Source organism: Lutra lutra, chromosome 5 (assembly GCF_902655055.1).
Source record: "Lutra lutra chromosome 5, mLutLut1.2, whole genome shotgun sequence".
Lineage (NCBI taxonomy): Eukaryota > Metazoa > Chordata > Mammalia > Carnivora > Mustelidae > Lutra > Lutra lutra.
Genome location: NC_062282.1, coordinates 31,681,827 through 31,699,456, shown reverse-complemented (window position 1 = coordinate 31,699,456; position 17,630 = coordinate 31,681,827). Strand labels below are relative to the sequence as shown.

Below are 17,630 nucleotides of genomic sequence, written 5' to 3'. Positions count from 1 at the left end.
TTTCCAAGTGCGAAAGGGGCTGGTCAAAGGGCTTTCTGTAAATGTACAAAGAATTCAAGTGTGTGCCCGTTGCCTCCCCTCCATTGTTAAAGTCCATTTGCTTACATCAGGAAGAGAGAGGAAATCTGGCATGAAACACACAGTGTCTTTCTTGATTTTGATCACAGGCCGATGCATCAAGAAACGGTTTCTGTGTAACGGTGACAATGACTGTGGGGACTTTTCAGACGAGGATGATTGTGAAGGTGATCCCCATCTCCCCTGCCGTGACAGAGTTGTGGAAGAATCCGAGCTGGGGCGGACGGCAGGCTACGGGTCTGTATTTGGCTGAAATGTTTCTAGATGAAGATGGGAGAAAGGGACTTCCATCTTTTCCTGCTGTGCTAGGGTGGTGGAGGGTCTGCACGGGGGCAGGGCAGCCCCCTGGTCTGCATTCTCCTTGAAATATGCTTGAGCTTAAAAGAAGGTAAGTGCAAAGTCAGTATCTCAAGATCACTTGGACAAGGTGCCCGTCCTCAGGAAGGGGTCTGTACAATCAGGATGATAGCTGATTTTCTCCGAGTCCAGCAGGAGGTGACACACCTCAGTTAAGAACTTCAGAAAGGCCACAGCCATGTTCAAGTGACATGTTATCACTTGACATTGAATTGCCAGTGGTGGGTCTGGCCATTCAGATGTTTGAATTGTCGGTAAGGCTGTCTTCCATGGGAACTTGTTCTGGATCGACATCTGGTTATACGTTCTCAGAAGAGTACAGCATTGTAGAGCTGACCCAAGAGGAAAGCACAGAAGAAGCAGTTGTGATGTTGGTTGGTGATGGTGTTGAGATTCTTGTTCTCATTACAAAGTGAAGTTTCGCCCATTTTCTGTGCAAAACGTAGGGGCTAGGGCCAGCTAAGCTCAGATGAGAAGTCTTGAACAGTTTAGAACTCAAGAGTTTTATAGAATAAAGACCATTAACCAGAGATCTGTGTTCTAGGAATTAGGAAAATGATGTAGGTCCAAGGGGCTGTTCTGTTCTGTTCCATATAGTCAGAGAACATTCCAGGGATGCCCATGGCATAGTTTCCATTTCAGTTTCCATAAGTTCTGAGCTGTTTTCAGTAATGGTACTTTGGGTAGATTTGTTGCCAAATTATACTCAACAGAGACACATTTTTCCCCACATCCACTGGTCTATTGATGGAGATGGCACGTGGCTCTGTTTCACTGTCTGCCATGTGATGTGTCTTATCAACCTCATAAATCTCAGTGCCTGGTTCATCACAGATGGTCTATCAACACTGGAGAATAGACAAATAGGTGAATTAATCAATCAGCTCATGAATTAATGAAAATAAATGCTTCTAAAATACAGTCAACTGGTATCCGGTAAGATTGAAACTGGGTCCCTAGAAGTAAATTCAGGTTCAGGACTTAATTCCTGGGACGGGGATAAGGAGAGGAAAGAAGATGAAGGCAATGGTAAAAGCAAGGCTAATAGAGGGACTAAGGTACTGGTTCTCAACCAGGGGTGATTTGCTCCCCAGAGGACATTTGATGATGTCTGGAAACTATTCTAGTGGTCATAACTGTGGGGGATGGGACAGAGGACTCAGGGGATGAGGGAGCACTGCCGATATCCAGTGGGTAGAGGCCCTAGATTGGACCAATCCTGAAAGGCACACAGTGGCCAGACCCACAGCGTCAGTGGAGCTCAGACTGAGAAACCCTATCCAGGGTAGGGGGGGCAGTTCCTAAGGTAAGGCCTCTGGATCAGGGTTGGCCATAAACGGAGATGTCTTCTCCCTCCAAGCTAGATTGAACTTGCACTTGTTGAATCTCAATAAGGAGAAAAATCCAAGGTACCAAGAGTTAGGAAATGGGTAAAACATTTTACACACCCTTTACTCACATTATAAAATCTCGTCCTAGCAGCATTCAAGTATTGCCTACTAAGTGTCTTTGGCTCCTAGCCTGAAGGTAGGAGTCTTGAATACAGTGTACGGTCTTTGTCTCCAAACACAGGAGGTTATTTTAATAATTGTCAGTAAATGGTATGGGGGTTGTCAGACACCTTATAACCAGATCACAGCCTGCTCCAATGAGTTCTGACTCTTTCTCCTGCTCTCCTCAGGGAGAAACTGTTGAGTCCATGGTCGAAGTCCATTATGACATTGTTTTTGTTGTATTTGGGATCCAAGAAGCAGTATTCTCCTTAATCTAAACAGATGGGCTTGAGGCAGGGCTTTGCACATATTATGTATTTTCACTCAATGCAAATTTACACCTTGTGAAAGGATATAGAAATTTTAGCCCGCTCAGCTGAAAAACAATCATTTGTAATCTATTAGTTTTCTTTGTTCAGAGAACAGAGAAATGGATTATATAGCATTTGCTAGAAAGTTTCATAATGAGGCATCCCAGGGAGCTGGGTAATTATATCATCTTTTGCCATGGTAAGGGCTGGTGACAGAGAATGATATAGGGTTGAGTCTTCAGGACCAAGGAAGAGAGTGGGGCCCCCCACCATGGGGAAAGTTGGCTGAAGAGGTGAAAAATGAAGTAGGTCCTCATCGAATAATTCCACCAGTATTCTTTATTAAATTCCTCATTACCATGAACAATTACCTGTAACCAGTGTTCCTAAAGTCTATTATTCTCCAACAGCTTTCATTGGCATAATGCTTTGAACTTTCTTTCCTACATTTTTTTCTATAGATTTTTCATAATAATCCTGAGGTTGTCAGAGAAAGTATTATATTCACTTTACAGGGAAAAAAAAAAAAAAAAGCAGGGGGAGGGAAGCCAGCAAGACCAGTTTAGTCTCTTTCAATTCTGGCAGAAATCTTTAGTTTCTAGTGGAACTAAACCCAAGTTTCTCTGACTTTTAGAAAACTCTATTTTTTTCACCATGCCGCCATACCTTGGCCTCTCCCCCCATGCTCATCAGCACCTACGTCATTTCCCCCGATCACTGCAAAGCCTGTAAATCAACACCCTAACTTCAAAGCAAAACTAACCTTAGAAAATGAAACTCCTTAAGTTGATTTTCTGAATTTTTTTTTCTTTTTTTTTTAATCATTTTTTTAAATTTATTTTCAGCATAACAGTATTCATTGTTTTTGTACCACACCCAGTGCTCCATGCAGTCCGTGCCCTTTCTAATACCCACCACCTGGTTCCCCCAACTTCCCACCCCCCCCACCTCTTCTAGCCCTTCAGATTGTTTTTCAGAGTCCATACTCTCTCATTGTTCACCTCCCCTCCCAATTTCCCCCAATTCCCTTCTCCGAACTCCCCATGTTCTCCATGCTATTTGTTATGCTCCACAAATAAGTGAAACCATAGGACAATTGACTCTCTCTGCTTGACTTATTTCACTCAGCATAACCTCTTCCAGTCCCGTCCATGTTGCTACAAAAGTTGGGTATTCATCCTTTCTGGTGGAGGCATAATACTCCATAGTGTATATGGACCACATCTTCCTTATCCATTCGTCCGTTGAAGGGTATCTTGGTTCTTTCCACAGTTTGGTGACCGTGGCCATTGCTGCTATAAACATTGGGGTACAGCTGGCCCTTCTTTTCACTACATCTGTATCTTTGGGGTAAATACCCAGTAGTGCAATTGCAGGGTCATAGGGAAGTTCTATTTTTAACTTCTTGAGGAATCTCCACACTGTTCTCCAAAGAGGCTGCACCAACTTGCATTCCCACCAACAGTGTAAGAGGGTTCCCCTTTCTCCACATCCCCTCCAACACATGTTGTTTCCTGTCTTGCTAATTTTGGCCATTCTAACTGGTGTAAGGTGATATCTCAATGTGGTTTTAATTAGAATCTCCCTGATGGCTAGTGATGATGAACATTTTTTCATGTGTCTGATAGCCATTTGTATATCTTCATTGGAGAAGTGTCTGTTCATATCTTCTGCCCATTTTTTGATATGATTATCTGTTTTGTGTGTGTTGAGTTTGAGGAGTTCTTTGTAGATCCTGGATATCAATCTTTTGTCTGTACTGTCATTTGCAAATATCTTCTCCCATTCCGTGGGTTGCCTCGTTGTTTTCTTGACTGTTTCCTTTGCTGTGCAGAAGCTTTTGATTTTGATGAAGTCCCAAAAGTTTATTTTCGCTTTTGTTTCCTTTGCCTTTGGAGACATATCTTGAAAGAAGTTGCTGTGGCTGATATCGAAGAGGTTATTGCCTATGTTCTCCTCTAGGATTTTAATGTATTCGTGTCTCACGTTGAAGTCTTTTATCCATTTTGAGTTTATCTTTGTGTACGGTGTAAGAGAATGGTCAAGTTTCATTCTTCTACATATAGCTGCCCAGTTTTACCAGCACCATTTATTGAAGAGACTGTCTTTTTCCCACTGTATATTTTTTCCTGTTTTGTCGAAGATTAACTGACCATAGAGTTGAGGGTCCATATCTGGGCTCTCTACTCTGTTCCACTGGTCTATGTGTCTGTTTTTATGCCAGTTCCAAGCTGTCTTGGTGATCACAGCTTTGTAGTAAAGCTTGAAATCAGGTAACGTGATGCCCCCAGTTTTATTTTTGTTTTTCAACGTTTCCTTAGCAATTCGGGGTCTCTTCTGGTTCCATACAAATTTTTGGATTATTTGCTCCGGCTCTTTGAAGAATACCAGTGGAATTTTGATTGGAATGGCATTAAAAGTATAGACTGCTCTAGGCAGTATAGACATTTTAACAATGTTTATTCTTCAGATCCAAGAGCATGGAATGGTCTTCCATCTTTTTGTGTCTGCTTCGATTTCTTTCATGAGTGTTCTGTAGTTCCTCGAGTACAGATCCTTTACCTCTTTGGTGAGGTTTATTCCCAGGTATCTTATGGTTCTTGGTGCTATAGTAAATGGAATCAATTCTCTAATTTCTCTTTCTGTATTTTCATTGTTAGTGTATAAGAAAGCCGCTGATTTCTGTACATTGACTTTGTATCTTGCCACGTTACTGAATTGCTGTATGAGTTCTAGTAGTTTGGGGGTGGAGTCTTTTGGGTTTTCCATGTAAAGAATCATGTCATCTGCGAAGAGAGACAGTTTGACTTCTTCATTGCCCATTTGGATACCTCTTATTTCTCTTTGTTGTCTGATTGCTATTGCTAGGACTTCTAATACTATGTTGAAAAGAGTGGTGAGAGTGGGCATCCTTGTTCTGTTCCTGATCTCAATGGGAAGGCTGCGAGCTTTTTCCCATTGAGGATGATATGTGCTGTGGGTCTTTCATAGATAGATTTGATGAAGTTCAGGAATGTTCCCTCTCTCCCTATACTTTGAAGCGTTTTAATCAGGAACGGATGCCGGATTTTCTCAAATGCTTTTTCTGCATCAATTGAGAGGACCATGTGGTTCTTCTCTTTTCTTATTAATTTGTTCTATCACATTGATTGATTTGTGAATGTTAATCATCCTTGTAGCCCAGGAATGAATCCCACCTGGTCATGGTGGATAATCTTTTTAATGTGCTGTTGGATCCTGTTTGCTAGGATCTTGTTGAGAATCTTAGCATCCATATTCATCAGTGATATTGGTCTGAAATTTTCCTCTTTGGTAGGGTCTTTGCCTGGTTTGGGGATCAGGGTAATGTTGGCTTCATAGAAAGAGTCTGGAAGCTTTCCTTCTGCTTCAATTTTTTGAAACAGCTTCAGAAGAATAGGTGTTATTTCTTCTTTCAAAGTTTGGTAGAATTCCCCAGGGAATCCGTCAGGTCCTGGGCTCTTGTTTTTTTGGGAGGTTTTTGATCACTGCTTCCATCTCATTACTAGATATCGGTCTATTTAGGTTGTCGATTTCTTCCTGGTTCAATTTTGGGAGTTTACAGTTTTCCAAGGATGCATCCATTTCATCTAGGTTGCTTAGCTTATTGGCATATAACTGTTGTTAATAACTTCTGATGATTGTTTCTACTTCCTTGGTGTTAGTTGTGATCTCTCCCTTTTCATTCATAATTTTGTGAATTTGGGCTTTCTCTCTTTTCTTTTGGATTAGTGTGGCCAATGGTTTACCGATCTTATTGATTCTTTCAAAAACCAGCTTCTAGTTTCATTGATACGTTCTACTGGATCTCTGGTTTCTACCTCATTGATCTCAGCTCTAATCTTGATGATTTCCCTTCTTATGTGTGGAGTTGGTTTGATTTGTTGTTGATTCTCCAGTTCTTGAAGGTGTAGAGACAGCTGCTGTGTTGTGGATTTTTCAATTTTTTTGAGGGTGGCTTGGATGGCTATGTATTTCCCCCTTAGGACTGCCTTTGCTGTATCCCATAGGTTTTGGACCAAAGTGTCTTCATTCTCATTGGTTTCCATGAATTGTTTCAGTTCTTCTTTGATCTCCTGGTTGATCCAAGCATTCTTAAGCAAGGTGGTCTTTAGCTTCCAGGTGTTTGAGTTCCTTCTGAACTTTTCCTTGTGATTGAGCTCCAGTTTCAAAGCATTGTGATCTGAGAATATGCAGGGAATAATCTCAGTCTTTTGGTATCGGTTGAGTCCTGATTTGTGACCCAGTATGTGGTCTATTCTTGAGAAGGTTCCATGTGCACTTGAGAAGAATGAGTATTCTGTAGTTTTAGGGTGGAATGTTCTGTATATATCTATGAGGTCCATCTGGTCCAATGTGTCATTCAATGCTCTTGTTTCTTTATTGATTTTCTGCTTCGATGATCTGTCTATTTTTGAGAGAGGCGTGTTAAGATCTCCTACTATTAATGTATTCATATCAATATGACTCTTTATCTTGATTAACAGTTTTCTTATGTAATTGGCTGCTTCCATATTGGGGGCATAGATATTTACAATTGTTAGATCATCTTGGTGGATATTCCCTTTAAGAATGATGTAGTGTCCTTCTGTATATCTGACTACAGTCTTTAGCTTAAAATCTAATTTATCTGATATGAGAATCGCTACCCCAGCCTTCTTTTGAGGCCCATTGTCATGAAAGATGCTTCTCCATCCCTTCACTTTCAGTCTGGGTGTATCTTTAGGTTCAAAATGGGTCTCTTGAAGACAACATATGGATCGGTCCTGTCGTTTTATCCAATCTGCAACCCTGTGCCATTTTATGGGTGCATTTAGGCCATTCACATTGAGAGTGATTATTGAGAGATACGTTTTTATTGACATCGTGTTACCTTTGAAGTCTTTCTTTCTTTAGATTGTCTCTATATTTCTGTTCAATGCTATTATTAGGATTTTTCCTCTTTTATAGAACCCCCCCTTAATATTTCCTGCAGTGTTGGCTGGGTGGTCGCATAGTCTTTTAAGCCTTTCCGGTCTTGGAAATTCTTTATCTCTCCATCCACTTTGAATGTCAGTCTTGCTGGATAAAGTATTGTTGGCTTCATGTTCTTCTCATTTAGTGCCCTGAATATATCTTGCCAGCCCTTTCTGGCTTGCCAGGTCTCTGTGGACAGGTCTGACATTATTCTGATGGGCTTTCCTCTGTAAGTAAGGAGCCTTTTGTCTTAGCGGCTTTCAAGAGATTGTATCTACAATTATGATTCCTCAATTTGACTCTCAGGTGCCTTGATGTTTTTCTGGAATCTATCATCTTGGGTGGAGACCGTTCGGCCTCTAGTACATGAACGCTGGTTCCATTTGCGAGATTGGGAAAATTTTCATGAAGAACTTGTTCCACTATATCTTCTAGACTTCTTTCTTTCTCCTCCCCTTCAGGGATTCCAATGATTCTGACGTTGGAACGTTTCATGGCGTCATTTATTTCCCTGATTCTGTTTTCATGGTTTCTAAGCTGTTTGTTCCAGGCTTCCTCTTGATCCTTTCTCTCTATCTGTTTGTCCTCCAGATCACTAATTCTATCTTCTGTCTCAGTTACCCTAGCTTTTAAAGAATTTAGATTAGATTGGAACTCATTGAGAGCATTGTGAACCTCAGCCCTGATAGCTTTTAGCTCTGCCCTAACATTGTGAACATCCTGTCTGGTCGCTTTCAGCTCAGCCCTAATCAATTCCATTTGGTCATCCATGGCTTTCTCCAACCTAGCTATTGCTTAGATAATTGTTAGCCTGAATTATCTTTCCGACATATTGTCTAGGTTGATAGCCATTATCTCTGTTGTAGAAGGTCCATCCTCTGCATTTTTCTTCTGTTGGGCATCCCTCCTCCTAGTCATTTTGGTGAGAGATGAGTGAACAGATGTAGCTGGTTGTATCGACCGTGGTGCAGTCTGGGTGCACCCTGGAACACTTCTGAGCAATCAGGATTCCCCACTGGTATTAGAACGGGGAAGCCGGCTGCAGAGACAGAGCCGAGGAGTGACTCTCAGCTCGGGGTTGCTTTGAACCGGTCGCAGGCTCGGTCAGCTCGGAGCGCGGCCGGAGGCCAGGGTGGCGGGAGTCATTTGGCACTGTTCTCTGAGGGCGCACTGAGGAGTGGGGCCCCGGGCTCTCGGCTCCTCTGGGCTGGACACCGGGAGGCCGCCATCTTTATTCCCGTCCTGATTTTCTGAATTTTTGAATTAAGAGTATAGAAGAGAGGAAATCAGTAATTAATATTTAAGAAGCATTCTCAGAATGACATGCTTTATTATATCAGTGATATTCTTCAATCCTATGAACATTCTGTATTTATTTACCATGCATGGCTATTATTCTTCCAAGGGGCTCTGGGATATATTGAATAGAAGTAATAGGAGTAAACACCCTAGTCATAGCAACAGGCTTAGAAACTGCTTCTACGTAATCCTATCTGGAAAATGTCAACAAGTCTCACCAGCAGTCATATACAATCAGACTCTTTCACACATGAAAGTCACAAGTACCCACAGTCATTAATTTATACCTTTTTTTTTTCATTTGAAGGACTCCCCCTTAAATTCTTAATGCCAGCAGAATTCCCTTGTAACACAAATGTTTCCGCTTTTTGCCTTGTAGGCATTTGAGATTCTCCAGAAGTGTTTAGGGAAATCCCCAACCCATCTTGTGCTCATTGAAAAAATAGAAATCCAAGCCAGCTGTAAATGATGTATGGTATGCAACAAATTACTTTTTTTATGTGATCTAAAGCGTAGAACCCCTTCTGTGGCAGGAGCTTTCTTTTCTGTTCACCTGGCAAATTGGAACTGCTTATGGTTCTAGATGTTGGCATGAAAACAGGCATCTCTGGGTGCTGCTAAAATACACATGCTTTTTTTTATTTCCCAGGCGATGACATTCCAACCATAGAAGTTTTCATGTTTCTTGGCCAAATAAAAAAATTGGCTCATTCTAGACTAGACTGGCTGTCTCTGTAGTGGTGGAACCAAGTCAAAGGTTTTGAAACATTTCTTCCTTAGTCGTGCTTTAGACTGTGGAGCAGTTTCATTGCAACTTTCCAGATGGATCCAGCCAACTAGTCAATTTGCTGTTCTGTAAAACAAAATCTTCAAAGTAGGGTATGCATACTGTAAGATGCAAAGACTTTCTAAGGGGGAGACAGGTAAGTTTTAAATAATAGTTCTCTCAACTATTAGTGGCTTAACTCATCTATTGAACAAACAGTGAATCTTCAATTCCATACATAAATATTTTTCAAAAACTCAGAAAGTTTAGCAACTCTGTAGGATCCAAGTTGTGAGGCCCATTCTCTCCTCTCCTTCCCCTTTTACAATTACTTAACTATCACCTTCCAAAAGAAGAGTGCTCCCCTCACCCATCTCAGTTTTACTCTGTGGTTGAAGAACCAAGAAACATTTCCAAATATTGGTGCTGAGTTGGATGCCAGTATCTTATAAGTCAACCCATCTCCACTTCTTTTTGAAAGATATTGTAATCAATTATCAGATAATGGGTTATAAAAATAATTCTTAATGATAGACTAGTGATCTTTTTTTGGCGCAAAACTCAGGAGATCAAAGAATCAAGTGACCTTGCCATGACAAAATGCCTTCTATTCTTTTCCACTTACGTATGTGAGTAAAGTTTATCAACATTAATATCTACAAAAATGGAAAGTAGGAATACGATTGGTCATGAATCTTGTCTTTTTCTAGCAATAAGTAATATTCATCCATGAAGGCAGGAACTAATCACTTAATTTAAAAAGACACCCATTCAATTCATTGAGACACCTTTATAAAAAAAAAAGTTTGTTAACTATTTAAATTTTTTAATATACATATATATATTGCTAATAATTATAAACTCAATCCAGAGGAGTTTTTAATTATTTAGACCCGATAGTCAAAGGATACTTATTATTTGTAAAATTTCAATTAATACCTTTTTGATACAAAAAAGTATTTAAAAAGTGATCCATTAAAACTTCCAAGCCAAAATAACATTACATTAAGCTAAATTTCTGTGGTGGAAATGGACTAGAAAAATAGACTGAAGAATCAAAAGGGGGTGGGTTCATATGGGAAATCTCTATATCTTTCACTCATTTTTCTGTGAACCTAAAATTGCTCTAAAAAATAAAGTGTCTTTTAAAAAAAAGAATCAAAAGGAATACTACAAAATGTCTAGTTGCTAAAGAAATATAAACATTGCAGGGATTGGACAACCACCATCACTATGGCATTTATAGTTCATTGGATTTATTTTAAAAAGAGGCAAAATAACTATAAGATGTAAATATTTATAGCATGTTGAGAAATTATATCCTTTGCAACTGCTTAAACTTAAGATGAAAAATCTTAGATGTCACGCCAACATTGTGCAGGCAGGCAAAATTTGTCATAATTTTTTATAGAGTAGACGAACAGAAAATCTGAAGACTACTGCCTGAATTCATGCCATACACATTTCCACCAGCAGGATTTTGCTCACACCATTCGTCCCACCTACCCTTCCGTCCCCATTCTGCAGCACCCAAATCAAATCCTACTACTTCTAACCTCTATTTATGACGCTGCCATGAGGTTTCTTCCTTTTGGGAACCTGCGTGGCAATTGCCTGTGCTGCTCATTGGCTCATCAAGTGCATTTGACCTTGGACTCTTTTTTGAAATTGGTGGTTATATGTCCGACTCCCCAGTTTGAATATAATTTTCATGAGATCAAAGACTGTGTATTAACTCTCTTAATATTACTCATTATTTACTACAAACACTACACTCTGCGAGGGTATCATAGTCACCCAAGAGTTCATCATCATTATAAGCAAAGATTAATGTCATTATTCCCTGTAAGTGAAGAGGTACAGGGTCTCTGTTAATAGAGATTTTTGAAGGACAATTTCACTATAGAACAAAGAAAATGTACTGGCTTGTTGGAGAAAAAAGCAGATCATTTGTTTCCAGTGTTCCTTGTCTTTGTATCAAAACCTTAGTCATACCAAAGGGGAAAAAAGTATGACTCATTTGCTGTGGATACAGAGATGGGTGAAGAAGTGAAGCTGAAATGTTAACCTGTCATGAGGCATTAGATGTTTGAGAAAGTAAACCAGATACTAATGTCTCTTTTCTTTCTTATTCAACTAAATCTGATTTTTTTGGCCCTATGTTAAATTTTAGGGCCATAGCATTTTTCATGAAAGGTTCTGGTAGAGCAAAAAGTCAGAAGTGGTTAATTTTAACTGTATTTAGCTCTGAGAAAGATATCCCTAAATTTGTTCCTTAAGTACCTTCCTTTAAAGTTGAGTTGTAACGTCACTTTCTTTACAGATTCAAAATTCATTAAGAATGTGCCATTTGGGGGCGCCTGGGTGGCTCAGTGGGTTAAAGCCTCTGCCTTCGGCTCAGGTCATGATCCCAGGGTCCTGGGATCGAGCCCCACATCGGGCTCTCTGCTCAGCGGGGAGCCTGCTTCCTCCTCTCTCTCTGCCTGCCTCTCTGCCTACTTGTGATCTCCGTCTGTCAAATAAATAAATAAAATCTTTAAAAAAAAAAAAAAGAATGTGCCATTTGGGGGCGCCAGGGTGGTTCAGTCAGTTAAGCATCTGATTTCGGCTCCGGTCATGATCCCAGCTTCCTGGGTTCAAGACCCGTATCAGGCTCCCTGCTCAGTAGGGAGTCTGCTTGTCCCTCTGCCCCATTTCCCCTGCTCAAGGTCTCTCTCTCTCTCTCAAATAAATAAATAAAATCTTGAAAAAAAAAAGATTGTGTCATTTACGTGAAGATGTTTTTAACTAAGCCACTGGCGGTAACATATTCTCGATTATTTTTCTTCCATTAACAATGGGTTTTAGAGCAAACCATCAACACCCTTTGACAAATTACTCTTGAAACCAACATCCAGATTTATAATCCAGTTCACTGGAGTTTGGGATGTGATCTAGAGCCATCGAAGAATTTCTGCATTTGTCTCAAACTCAGTTATAGATGTATAGAGCAAACCCTTCTTTGGCTTCCCTGGTCTGGAGCCATATATTTTGGACTAGACAGCAAATGACCACTCCTCCAATTAACTTCCCAAAGAATGTGTACTTCCCAAAGAATGAACTGCTCCTTGTTCATACATTGCTTTTAAGTCTACAAATCAAACTTAACTTTTTAAAAGCTAAATAAGATTTCTGTTTCTGAATTAAAGCTTGCCAAATAAAAATATTTTGCTGAGAGGAAAAAGTAGAACTTTTGAAAATGCCTTGTCAGGATGCTGAAATCTTTGTATTTCCCCTTGGAAAGTATCATAGAAATAATACAAGCCTGGAGGAAATGAGGTTCTTGACAAGCAATGAGACAGCTGGAGGAAAAGGCTTATGTTTAGAGAGAATGGGGAGAGAAAGAGCCCCAATGTTGATTCATAGATTAAAAATTACATGCATATGTTATACAACTCCCCTGAGATGCTCTGTTCTCAAATAATTTAAATAGGCGGTATTACGGAGTTGGCTCTTAGCTCACTAAGGGAGGTTAGCTCAGAGTTACAGCAGTGGAATTTAGACTCTAGGAGCCAGATGGTCCCTGGTTCCCCAGTTATTGCATTTCTTTCATTGTGCTCTCAACAGTGCCCTCGATGCCTGGAAGTTTATAAGGCCTTCCTAAGGTATGTTTGCTGCTAGAGACGTAAAGCAGAAGTGAGCAGACTCTTGCTTCTGTTCTTGATTATATCATGCATATGTGGAGTGATGGGGACATGAGCCAAAGCTCTCTCTTTCCCCCAGCTACAGAGGACTGCCTTGCATTAGCTCCTGGGATCTCTGATATTACTCTGTTCATTTTCAGGATCAACATCTTAGGGATGGACCCCCTAACCACACCTTTTGACAATGAGTACTACCATGGACTCTGCGACCGCATTCGGGATGGAAACACCCGGGTCTACTACCGCAGACCCTGGAATGTGGCTTCTCTGGCCTATGAAGTAAGTCTCCTCAGAAGCAAAAGCATTGCTCAGCTTTTAGCTGAAAAGCCACTTCCATAAATGTAATACTAAATAATGTGAAAATTTCAGTAGAATGAGAATCTGATGGGAATATACGATTGACTGAAAAGAAGATGTATAGCTTTGATCTCTTTAGGAAACTCTGGTGGTCTACAACCAACCCTCAGTAATGTGCACCTAGTGATAGTTTTGGCAAATACCCAGACTCCATGAAAAGATTCATCTAAGATTCTGATAAAACTATAAATTAAATTAATGCTGATTTAAGTACTGGGTACACTGCTCATGCTATTTAAGCTCATTTTTTTTGCTAGTCTACCATAAAAATTCATCTTGACATTGGTTTTTTCCTCAGCATTCCCCTTGGTAAAGCTGCCTAACAAATGTAAGTGGCTGTTTTCACTCACCTCAAACCCCTCTAACTCTTGTTAAACTATTTCTTAAAATGAGGTCTACTCTACCCAGTGCCACCCCAAACGTAACCACCTTCTTGAAAGTCACCTAAATTCTCTAGAACCATCCATAGATTGGAACCCTTCATTTAAAGGATTACTAGTTATCACCATTAGAGAGATTTTTTGGGTCAAAGCAAGATACAAATAAAGAATAATAATTAGCTTACTCTGAACCAGGAGCTACAAAATCTTTTTTTCAATTGTCCCATTGACGATCTATAATGTTTACTTTATTCAGTATTTGCAAAGTCTTTTATCACTGTTGTCACTCACAACATTTTCCAAAACACGTATACTTTTAAATAAATGTAGTTAATATTTCTTTTATTTTTTTTTTTACAGCTTTATAAACATATATTTTTATCCCCAGGGGTACAGGTCTGCGAATCGCCAGGTTTACACACTTCACAGCACTCACCATAGCACATACCCTCCCCAATATCCATAACCAAACCCCCCTCTCCCAACCCCCTCCCCCCATCAACCCTAAGTTTGTTTTGTGAGATTAAGAGTCACTTATGGTTTGTCTCCCTCCCAATCCCATCTTGTTTCATTTACTCTTCTCCTACCCCCTCAACCCCCCATGTTGCATCTCCTATCCCTCATATCAGGGAGATCATATGATAGTTGTCTTTCTCCAATTGACTTATTTCGCTAAGCATGATACCCTCTAGTTCCATCCACGTCGTCGCAAATGGCAAGATTTCATTTCTTTTGATGGCTGCATAGTATTCCATTGTGTATATATACCACATCTTCTTTATCCATTCGTCTGTAGATGGACATCTAGGTTCTTTCCATAGTTTGGCTATTGTAGACATTGCTGCTATAAACATTCGGGTGCACGTGCCCCTTCGGATCACTACGTTTGTATCTTTAGGGTAAATACCCAGCAGTGCAATTGCTGGGTCATAGGGTAGTTCTATTTTCAACATTTTGAGGAACCTCCATGCTGTTTTCCAGAGTAGTTGCACCAGCTTGCATTCCCACCAACAGTGTAGGAGGGTTCCCCTTTCTCCGCATCCTCGCCAGCATCTGTCATTTCCTGACTTGTTAATTTTAGCCATTCTGACTGGTGTGAGATGATATCTCATGGTGGTTTTGATTTGTATTTCCCTGATGCCAAGTGATGTGGAGCACTTTTTATTGTGTCTGTTGGCCATCTGGATGTCTTCTTTGCAGAAATGTCTGTTCATGTCCTCTGCCCATTTCTTGATTGGATTATTTGTTCTTTGGGTGTTGAGTTTGCTAAGTTCTTTATAGATTTTGGACACTAGCCCTTTATCTGATATGTCATTTGCAAATATCTTCTCCCATTCTATCAGTTGTCTTTTGGTTTTGTTCACTGTTTCCTTTGCTGTGCAAAAGCTTTTGATCTTGATAAAATCCCAGAAGTTCATTTTTGCCCTTGCTTCCCTTGCCTTTGGGGATGTTCCTAGGAAGATGTTGCTGCGGCTGAGGTCGAAGAGGTTGTTGCCTGTGTTCTCCTCAAGGATTTTGATGGATTCCTTTCTCACATTGAGATCCTTCATCCATTTTGAGTCTATTTTCGTGTGTGGTGTAAGGAAATGATCCAATTTCATTTTTCTGCATGTGGCTGTCCAATTTTCCCAACACCATTTATTGAAGAGGCTGTCGTTGTTCCATTGGACATCTTTCCTGCTTTGTCGAAGATGAGTTGACCATAGAGTTGAGGGTCTATTTCTGGGCTCTCTATTCTGTTCCATTGATCTATGTGTCTGTTTTTGTGCCAGTACCATGCTGTCTTGATGATGACAGATTTGTAATAGAGCTTGAAGTCCGGAATTGTGATGCCACCGACTTTGGCTTTCTTTTTCAATATTCCTTTGGCTATTTGAGGTCTTTTCTGGTTCCATATAAATTTTAGGATTATTTGTTCCATTTCTTTGAAAAAAAATGGATGGTACTTTGATAGGAATTGCATTAAATGTGTAGATTGCTTTAGGTAGCATAGACATTTTCACAATATTTATTCTTCCAATCCAGGAGCATGGAACATTTTTCCATTTCTTTGTGTCTTCCTCAATTTCTTTCATGGTACTTTATAGTTTTCTGAGTATAGATTCTTAGTCTCTTTAGTTAGGTTTATTCCTAGGTATCTTATAGTTTTGGGTGCAATTGTAAATGGGATGGACTCCTTAATTTCTCTTTCTTCTGTCTTGTTGTTGGTGTAGAGAAATGCAACTGATTTCTGTGCATTGATTTTATATCCTGACATTTTACTGAATTCCTGAACAAGTTCTAGCAGTTTTGGAGTGGAGTCTTTTGGTTTTTCCACATATAGTATCATATCATCTGCAAAGAGTGATAGTTTGACTTCTTCTTTGCCGATTTGGATGCCTTTAATTTCCTTTTGTTGTCTGACTGCTGAGGCTAGGACTTCTAGTACTATGTTGAATAGCAGTGGTGATAACGGACATCCCTGCCATGTTCCTGACCTTAGCGGAAAAGCTTTCAGTTTTTCTCCATTGAGAATGATATTTGCGGTGGGTTTTTCATAGATGGCTTTGATAATATTGAGGTATGTGCCATCTATCCCTACACTTTGAAGAGTTTTGATCAGGAAGGGATGCTGTACTTTGTCAAATGCTTTGTCAGCATCTATGGAGAGTATCATATGGTTCTTGTTCTTTCTTTTATTAATGTGTTGTATCACATTGATTGATTTGCGGATGTTGAACCAACCTTGCAGCCCTGGAATAAATCCCACTTGGTCGTGGTGAATAATCCTTTTAATGTACTGTTGAATCCTATTGGCTAGTATTTTGGCAAGAATTTTTGCATCTGTGTTCATCAAGGATATTGGTCTGTAGTTCTCTTTTTTGTTGGGATCCTTGTCTGGTTTTGGGATCAAGGTGATGCTGGCCTCATAAAATGAGTTTGGAAGTTTTCCTTCTATTTCTATTTTTTGGAACAGTTTCAGGAGAATAGGAATTAGTTCTTCTTTAAATGTTTGGTAGAATTCCCCCGGGAAGCCGTCTGGCCCTGGGCTTTTGTTTGTTTGGAGATTTTTGATGACTGTTTCAATCTCCTTACTGGTTATGGGTCTGTTCAGGCTTTCTATTTCTTCCTGGTTCAGTTGTGGTAGTTTATATGTCTCTAGGAAGGCATCCATTTCTTCCAGATTGTCAAATTTGTTGGCGTAGAGTTGCTCATAGTATGTTCTTAGAATTGTCTGTATTTCTTTGGTGTTCGTTGTGATCTCTCCTCTTTCATTCATGATTTTTTTTATTTGGGTCCTTTCTCTTTTCTTTTTGATAAGTCTGGCCAGGGGTTTATCAATCTTATTAATTCTTTCAAAGAACCAGCTCCTAGTTTCGTTGATTTGTTCTATTGTTTTTTTGGTTTCTATTTCATTGATTTCTGCTCTGATCTTTATGATTTCTCTTCTCCTGCTGGGTTTAGGGTTTCTTTCTTGTTCTTTCTCCAGCTCCTTTAGGTGTAGGGTTAGGTTGTGTACCTGAGACCTTTCTTGTTTCTTGAGAAAGGCTTGTACCGCTATATATTTTCCTCTCAGGACTGCCTTTGTTGTGTCCCACAGATTCTGAACCGTTGTGTTTTCATTATCATTTGTTTCCATGAATTTTTTCAATTCTTCTTTAATTTCCTGGTTGACCCATTCATTCTTTAGAAGGATGCTGTTTAGTCTCCATGTATTTGGGTTCTTTCCAAATTTCCTCTTGTGATTGAGTTCTAGCTTCAGAGCATTGTGGTCTGAAAATATGCAGGGAATGATCCCAATCTTTTGATACCGGTTGAGACTTGATTTAGGACCAAGAATGTGATCTATTCTGGAGAATGTTCCATGTGCACTAGAGAAGAATGTGTATTCTGTTGCTTTGGGATGAAATGTTCTGAATATATCTGTGATGTCCATCTGGTCCAGTGTGTCA

The 17,630-nt window shown here is 39.9% G+C and overlaps 1 protein-coding gene across 1 annotated transcript in view; it reads left to right on the top strand.

Moving 5' to 3' along the window:
• Positions 1-17,630, top strand: part of C9 (complement C9) — a 63,058-nt gene that overhangs the window by 12,895 nt on the left and 32,533 nt on the right. Inside the window, exons 4-5 of the mRNA XM_047731131.1 lie at positions 168-315; positions 13,102-13,240. Coding sequence (XP_047587087.1) covers positions 168-315; positions 13,102-13,240 — 287 coding nt within the window. The remainder of the gene's footprint in view (positions 1-167; positions 316-13,101; positions 13,241-17,630) is intronic.